The following is an 8,184-nucleotide window of genomic DNA, read 5'->3' as shown; positions in this document are numbered from 1 at the left end:
GTGTGGAGGAGGAGCAGAGCCGAGGTGGGGGAGTCCCCCGCTCCCCGGTGCGGGCCCCCCCAGACTCCCCGACAACCCCAGTTCGTTCTCTGCGCTACCGGAGGGTCAACAGCCCCGAGTCGGAGAGGTTGTCCACGGCGGACGGGCGAGTGGAGCTGCACGAAAGGAGGTGTGTCCGGGGCCGCGTGGGTCTGGGCTTGGTCCCCTCCACCTTTGTGGGCTGGTCTGGAGGAAGGTCAGCTGTGAGGAGCCCAGAGGCCTGGGTTCGGCAGGTCGTGGTCGGTGATGGGGCCAGAGAAGGGTGTCAGGGCTGGCTGTAGGAGGGCCAGGCTGGGTCCCTGGAACCAGGAGGGGCAAAGGGTGACTGGCGGGTAGGCAATGCTTCCGGAATCTCTTTTCCCAGAGACAGATGCTTCAGGCGCAGCTGTGGCAGGCTCCCTGAGCGTCAGGGAAGATTCATGGACCTACTGGGAGGGAGGATAGGCCAAGCTTGGGAGTAGGGCAGGGACTGAAGGCAGGGTACAGGGACACACGGGAGCCTAGGAGGTGAGAGGGAGCTCAGGGCAGTTTGTAGCCTGGGCGAGCCTTTAGGAAGGGCATGGGAAGGTGGTCGCCGACCTTGGTGGAGGGTGACTGGCAGGGTCATAGCTGTTGGTGGGACAGCATCAGTGGAGAGGTCCCTGAGAGGTGTTCCCACTGCCCTTGGCCTCCGAGTGGGGCTTCACTTCACAGGGCCTGGGGCCTTCCCTGCACCTGGGAAGGGGGCTATTCCTGAGATCCAGCCTGGAGACTGTGGGGTCCTCTCCTTGCGACCTACTGCAGCCACGGCTCCTCCTCTGGAGTCTGTCCCAAACTGCACTGTGCCCTGGAATGGGGCGCAGGGCCACTGTGGAGATGCCCGACTTCAGGGAGCCGAGAGTCCTCATCCACACACGCAGGCTGGCCTACCGGGACTGAGGACTGCATTTCATCCACGTGGCCTGGAGGCTCCGGCCACGGAGAGCAGCAGGGATAGGAGGGATAGGAGTGGGGAAGAGAGCTGGGACGGCCCTGGACAAGCCAGCCCGGGCTGCCCGCTCTCAGGGAGTGGGGAACAAACTGGATCGGGGTGTGGCAAAGCCCACTTTCAGGGATGACTGGGGAAGGAGAGGCCAGGGAGGCTACCCAGGACTAACTGGCAGGTTCAGGATCTCACAGACCGGACAGCGGCTTCCCCAGAGCTTCAGGGTACTTGGGAGCAGACAAAGAACAAAGCAGGTGGGATGTGGGTTTCCCACCTCTGCCCTGTCTGTAGCCCTCCCCACAAACACATGCACGTGCATGCGCGCGCGCACACACACACACACACACACACATGCACACACACATACGCACACACACACAGATTCCGATTCAGCCCCTCACTTCCTTTGGCACCCTCTCATTGTGCTCTCAGGAAAGGAAGTGATGTCAGTCCTTTACATGGGAGTATGAGGCCGTGGGTGGCCTCTCCTGGGGGTTTGATTCCAAGCCTTACCAACAAATTACTAAAAGCTCTGTGCAGGCACATTTGGCAGGTCCCCTGTAGGCTGGGCTGGGAGCATTTTGAGGAGGCCCCAAGGCAGCTTTAATCTGCTCCCCATCTCTCTGGAGTTGAAGAGCCTTTGGGCCACAGGCTTGATGTCGGAGAAGTAACAGCAGCCCTTGCCCAGAGCCTGACCGTGAGGGTGCATGTGCACAGACCCAGATGCTTCAGGCCTCAGAGGAGCTCAGAGGGGTGCCCTGGCATCTGGAGAGGGTGATTCTTCCTGTGTAGCAACCCTTCCCTCCCCACACATAATCGCACTCCTGGGAATACCATGCCCTAGGGCTGGCAGCCCACCCCCACCAGGCTGAGAAATTCTGGAAGCAGTATGATATTCCCAGCACAGTTCAGGATGCTGACAAAAGAGGCTTCCCAGGGCAGCACCAGCCCCCTGAGGTAAATGTGAGATGGGGGTGGGGGAACAGCAGATGGCATGGTGGTTGCGTCAGTGGACTCCCACATGACTGACTGTGGTTTGAGTCTTGGGCCTGGTGGCTTAAAACTCACATTGGGTGTTGGAACCAGCAGTTGGCGTAATGGCTATGTTGCTGGACTCCCATGTAGTCGACCATGGTTTGAGTCCTGGACCTGGTGGCTTAAACTCACATCTGGTGCATGTGCGTGCGTGCCCAAGATCCTGAGAGGAGACTGGCCATCTCCCCTGGGGGGTGATTTCTCATTTTCTGTCTCTCTGTCTTTCTGGCAAGTGCATGTGCCCTATAGCAAAAATCTCTCCAAAAAAGAAAAAAAAAAAAACACAAAACTCACACTGGGCGCATGTGCATGCACACCCAACACCCAAGATCCCAGGAGGAGAAGGGATTGCTGTGTGGCTATCCCCCTGGGGAGTGATTTCTCTCTCTCTGTTTTTCCCTGTCTCTCTGGCAAGTGCATGCTCTCTAGAGTACTCTCTCTCTCAATCAATCAATCAATCAATCAGTCAATCAATCAATAAGGGATGGGACCTGGTTCCTGCCAGGCAGCACACACAGTCTCTTGGGGAGGCAAATATGCAGATGGACATGAAGTCTCTCTGATGAGGGGGCCAGAAGGTGTCCTGTGGGACAAACCAACCACCCATGGGGGTGACATGGAGCTGGGTGAAACAGCCAGGGTGTAAGGACAGGCGGTGTGGGCAGTGAGAGGCCAGGAGAGGGGCCAGTGTGAAGGTGTGTATAAAGGCCCAGAGGTGCAGGAGTCTGCAATTTGGGGAAAAGTGAGCGAATCTGAGATGAGTCTGGCTAGGCGATGGGGAAGCCACCTTAGGCTGTGAGGAGCTCGGAGTGAAAACTAGGCAATCAAGACTTTGTTCTTGGGCCTGGGGACTCTGGAGTTTGCTAAGCTGTGGTGGACAAAGCCCATCCATCCACGTGGGAGTGATGAAACGAGCCAGGCAGGCCTGGGGTGGTGGTAGAAGGAGCTGGAAAAGCCAGCTGGGATCCCGAGGCAGCTGGGTATAGCAGCAGAGAGCCACTGACAGGGTCTGGGCCCAGGAGGAGCAAGAGCAAAGTCAGCTTTGGGAAGATCAGACGCCCCTCAGTGGCCCAGACGGCAGCCTTCCTTGGGCATGAGGACCGGAGTGTGTTCTGCATGTTCATGCTCTTCGAAGATAAACATTCACAACACTCGTTCAGATAATGAACCACATGCATGAATGAGTGCACTAGTGAGGTAAGTCTTCAGTGTTTACAGATGGCTGGATAGCGACACCCCAGGAGGTGGCTGGGGGTGGGTGCTGTGGTCAGGAGGTTTCAGGAGTCACGTGCTACTCTGCCACCTGCTTGGGGTCCAGAGAGGCCAAGCACTGAGCCCCACTGCTTTGCAGGTCACGGATGGATCTGCCCGGCTCGCCCTCGCGCCAGGCCTGCTCCTCGCAGCCGGCCCAGATGCTGTCAGTGGACACAGGTCATGCCGACAGGCAGGCCAGCGGCCGCATGGACGTGTCAGCCTCCGTGGAGCAGGAGGCCCTGAGCAACGCCTTCCGCTCCGTGCCACTGGCCGAGGAGGAGGATTTCGACAGCAAGGAGTGGGTCATCATTGACAAGGAGACGGAGCTCAAGGACTTCCCCCCAGGGGCCGAGCCCAGCACGTCGGGCACCACGGATGAGGAGCCAGAGGAGCTGCGGCCGCTGCCCGAGGAGGGCGAGGAGAGGCGGCGGCCCGGGCCAGAGCCCACTGTCCGACCTCGGGGACGCGGCATGCAGACGCTGGCCGAGGAGGACCTGCGGCAGATGCCATCCCACCCCCCACCACCCCAGCTGAGCCAGGCTGAAGGCCGGTCGGAGACATCACAGCCCCCCACACCCGGCAGCCCTTCCCATTCACCGCTGCACTCGGGACCGCGTCCTCGGAGGAGAGAGTCGGATCCCACAGGCCCGCAGAGACAGGTAAGTTTGGGCTCGCACCCCATCCCCATCCTAGCAGCCAGTTTGTGGGCCTGGAGTGCTGCTGTGTGTGGGCGCAGCCAGCGGGTGACCCAGTAGTGGAGGCAGACAGGTTCTAGAGTCTGAAACCATGCTGCGGGCAGCCAGGCTTCCAGAGGAAGTGCCCTTCATGTCCGAGCTGAGTCTCGCATGATAAGCAGTGCAGCAGGTGACAGAGCAGGAGAGCCCTCCCGGGCCGAGGGGACGGTGCGTGCGAAGGCCTGGAGGTGGCGATCGGAAACCACTGCACCAGTTGCACGTGGCAGCAGATGAGGCTGCAAGGCAGGTCCTGGGGCCCCGCCATGGAGGGCCCTGGGTATGCTAAGTGTCGGGGCTTGGTTCTGAAAGCTTGGTGAGCCACCCAAGGCTTTTCGGCAGGGCCGCAACATGCTTGCATTGGTATTTTTGACTGATCCTCTGGCTGCTGTGTGGAAAATGGACTGAAGGGCACAAAACTAGAAGCAGGAAGACATCACAGTGGGTGGTAGCAGGAGAGCACATGGAGACCTGGGGACTGTGGGTACGGGGTACGGGAGACACAGCCCGGACTTGTGGGGGGCCCTTGCTGCAATGGAGTACAGGCGGGGAGGGGCATCTTAACTGATGCCCAGGGCTCCGGGGGGACTGTGAGAGCAGTCTCAAAGGGAGCATGGATTCAGATTTGGATTCAGTGTCCTTGCGGAGTCTGCATGATGTCCACATGGAGGCATCAAGGCTCAGGAGAGTGCTTAGCTGCAGGTACAGAGCTGGGGGTTTTGGAAACCATGGGAGTGTGACCCAAGGACATTATGCAGGACAGGGAGGACTTGGGGTGAGGGCAGAGCTGGGGCGTGCTCACATCTGGGGGACTGAGAGGAAAAGCAGACCATAATAATGTCTGGGAAGGAGGGGACAGAGTGCAAGGAGCACCAGGAGAGTCACCAGGATCAGGGAAGGAGAGGGCCACGGGGTCAGCAGGGAGGGGCAGGAGGTGGCTCCCAGCAGGATCCTGAGAGCCAGGACAGATGGCAGTGGGGAGAAGTGAAGCCAGAGTGGAAGCCTGAGCACAGGGACAGGTGTGCTGGGGGCCCTGGGGGGCTCAGTCTGAATGCAATATCACCTTCTCCCATGGGAAGGCTGAGGGGCAGGGTGGAAGGGCAAGGACAGGCCAGATGGTGGCTGAATCTCACATGCTGGGCTGAGTCTGAAGCACTGTGTTTCAGTAATTCTCTCCTGACAAGGACTGGGTGTCGGGATAGGCAGAGAGCCACTGGCCTGGCCTCTCTGACCTGGGTGTGGACACAAATGCTTGCACCGTGTTTCGAGCCGGATCTGGCCCACAGTCCCCAGAAGGGCTGGGGAGAGCCGAGGAGGTGATGGTGGAAGGATCCCAGGGCTGTGCTGTGTTCCCCTTGATGGCCCCATGTTGGGAAGTGCCTTGGTGCAGAACTGGGGGCCCATTCTGCCACTTGCTCAGAGTGGGTGTCCTGTCCTGGGATCTGTGGGCACACTGAGCAGGGCAGCTTGGGGCAGGGGTGTATATTCAGTCCCCACTCCTGTCTAGAGTTCCTTCTAGAAGAGCGCTGTTCCTGACCTGTGTACATTCTGGCTTCTCCCTGAACCCTGAAAATCGGGGGCTTGAGAAGTGAGGATTGTGAGTCCCTGCCCAGAAAGGTGCTAGCTGTGTGAGTTGAAGGCTCTGCCCAGCAGGGTGTGGGCTGGCATGGCTGTGCTGTGACCTGGTCATCGTCCCACCACGACCCGCTGGGTAGGAGGAGGAACGAGATCTGTCCAAGGCTCCTCATTCCCCGCCCGTTCATTCATTGGCCCTCACGGAGGGTTTGCTCTCTGCCAGGCCCCAGCGGCATCAGAGAGGCCATGAGCAACAGGTCATGCCCACGGGAGTGCAGAGTCAGGGAGGGTGACGGTGATGGGGTGGGGCCAGAGAAAACCCTGTATCAAGTCAGGAGGCTGAGCTTCTGGGCCCTGGGCCGGCTCCGCTGGTCCCTTCCCCGCGATTGTAGGCCGCTTCCTGGTCTCTGAGTGGGGCAGCCGAGCGACCTCTGAGGTATTTCCGTCCTTCGGATTCCTACCCACATTGGAGCATTCTGGCCAAGTGGGTGAGAAGAGAGACCTGGGGGCAGGCCCAGGACTACTGTGCAGTCGGCCCCAGGCTCCGATCCAGATCCTGACGTGGATGGGCGCAGCCTGTCTTGGTGAGAGATGAGCCGTGTGTCTGCGAGGTGAGATGTTTGAGGGCCTTGGTGTCCCCAGTGCCCAGAAATGAGGTCGGTTAGCATTCTGTGACTGCGTGCGCACCCTGCATCCGCTGAGCTCAGGTGTGCACTGGCGTGCGCCTGTGCCCACACATGTGTGCCTGTATATGAGTGCAAGTGTCGGAGAGTCTGTGCAGGGAACCAGGGGAGTGTAGACCATCCAATGTGGGAGGAAGCGAACGAGTGTAATTCTCTGATGACAGTAACAGTAGCCAGCACATTTTTTTCCCATAGAAGTTTTTGCCTTAGGGCACGTGCACTTGCCAGAGAGAAAGACAGAGACAGAGACAGTGATAGAGGAAAGTAAGAAATCACCCCCGGGGGGGGGGATGGCTACTCCACAGTCCCTTCTCCTGAATTGTCCTCCCGGGACCTTGGACACGCATGCACACATACCCAGTGTGATTTTCAAGCCATCAGGTCCGGGACTTGAACCGTGGTCAGCCATGTGGGAGTCCAACGACATACCGCTACACCATCTGCTGATCCCAGCACCTACTAGTCCTTGGTTTTATTGCCAGAAGGTGTGTGTTCTCCAGAAAGAGAAAGCATGCCCAGTGGCTGTGGTCACGCTGCAATCCCTTTACTTCTCATCCTGCCAGCATCTGAGGCTTGCACACACGTAAGCCTGAGTGTTCTCAAACCACAGGGACTGGAATTCGAATCACAGTCAGCCCTGTGAATTGGCTCCCTGTGCACGGGGCCTAGCCAGTGTGCTATGGGGCGGGCTCTTCCTGTCTTTATGACATGCTACATGCCGGCCACTGCTCTAAGCACCTGCATATTTCACGTATACATTCTGCACAACAACGAGAGGGACTGGGTAGCTCTCACGTACAAGGAAAGGGCACCGAGACTCAGAGCAGCTAGGTTTCAGCCCCGAGTCTCCAGCCAATAAGTGGGGGAGCTGTAATTTGAGCACAGGCAGCTGGTTCCAGTTCTGTGTTCCGAACCACTCAGCCCAGGGCCTGTGTGCTAAGCTGAGGAACTAATACGGGCCTGAGAGAGCAGGTGGTTTGTGCTGGTAAGAGAGAGCCTGGAGCATGCTTGTGTATGCATGTGTGCATAGTGCACGTGTGTGCATGAACATGTGCTTGTGTGTGTACATGCTTACATGCTCATGTGCCCTGCTGACCAGGCCATGTCGGCAGGTGTGTCTGTGAGCCTGTCCATGTGCATGGCAGCCTGGGTGTGCCCGTGGATGAACACAGGCTGTGATGTGTTTTGCCAGGTATTTCAAGACAGCAGGGAGAAGCAGAGCACTCCCTTTCTCAAGGGTAAGGGAGGGGGAGCCGTGAACTGGCATCTTTTCTCCTCTTTTCTCTGGGTTGGACTGGAGAGGGTGCTGAGCCCAGCCTACGGAAGAGGTGCCAGCTCCAAGTCCTGGCTGCTTGCTGGAATCAGAATGGTTGACTCTCCACCCCCAGGGGCTCAATTATGCGGCTAGGGGAGGCGGGGAGTCTACAGGGACACCCCCTCCCCAGCCACCTTTCTGCAGGAATCCCTCCTGGACCTGGCTGGGTCTGCTCAGTGTCTGAGGTGTGAGCGTCCACATAACTGCAGTCATTAACAGCAGGAGCATCTGCAACTCTGTCACCTCTACCCGTGGGAGCAGGGGTGAGAATCACATGGAACCAGGCACAATTTTAAAGCATCTGTTATCCTCTGGTGTGCACGACGTGAGACTGAAATATTTTCTTTACGTGCACCTCACTTTCTTCACAAGGGCCAAACAAGGCAGGGCAGAGGGCAGGCAGGCCAGGCTGGCGTGTGATGAGGCGTGATGGGGCGGGTGGTGTTTGCATTCTTTGCAGGCTGTCTCCGGTTGGTAACACATCCTGTCAGCGTTCCCTGAGTACACAGACACTTGCTTACAGTCACCAAAACAGTTCCCTGCCACGAGCTGGGTGGTGTGCTCTCAGCTGGGGGTCAAAGATCATTA

General features: G+C 58.5%; 1 protein-coding gene across 1 annotated transcript in view; it reads left to right on the top strand.

Annotated features, from left to right (window-relative positions):
* TTBK1 (tau tubulin kinase 1) overlaps positions 1 to 8,184 on the top strand; it is a 46,666-nt gene that overhangs the window by 21,440 nt on the left and 17,042 nt on the right. The window contains 2 exon segments of the mRNA XM_014587835.1: positions 18 to 169; positions 3,390 to 3,951. Coding sequence (XP_014443321.1) covers positions 18 to 169; positions 3,390 to 3,951 — 714 coding nt within the window.

Source organism: Tupaia chinensis, unplaced genomic scaffold, assembly GCF_000334495.1.
Source record: "Tupaia chinensis unplaced genomic scaffold, TupChi_1.0 Scaffold000238_1, whole genome shotgun sequence".
NCBI classification, from domain to species: domain Eukaryota; kingdom Metazoa; phylum Chordata; class Mammalia; order Scandentia; family Tupaiidae; genus Tupaia; species Tupaia belangeri.
The sequence above is the reverse complement of the archived record's forward strand: the minus strand, read 5'-3'. Positions and strand labels throughout refer to the sequence as shown.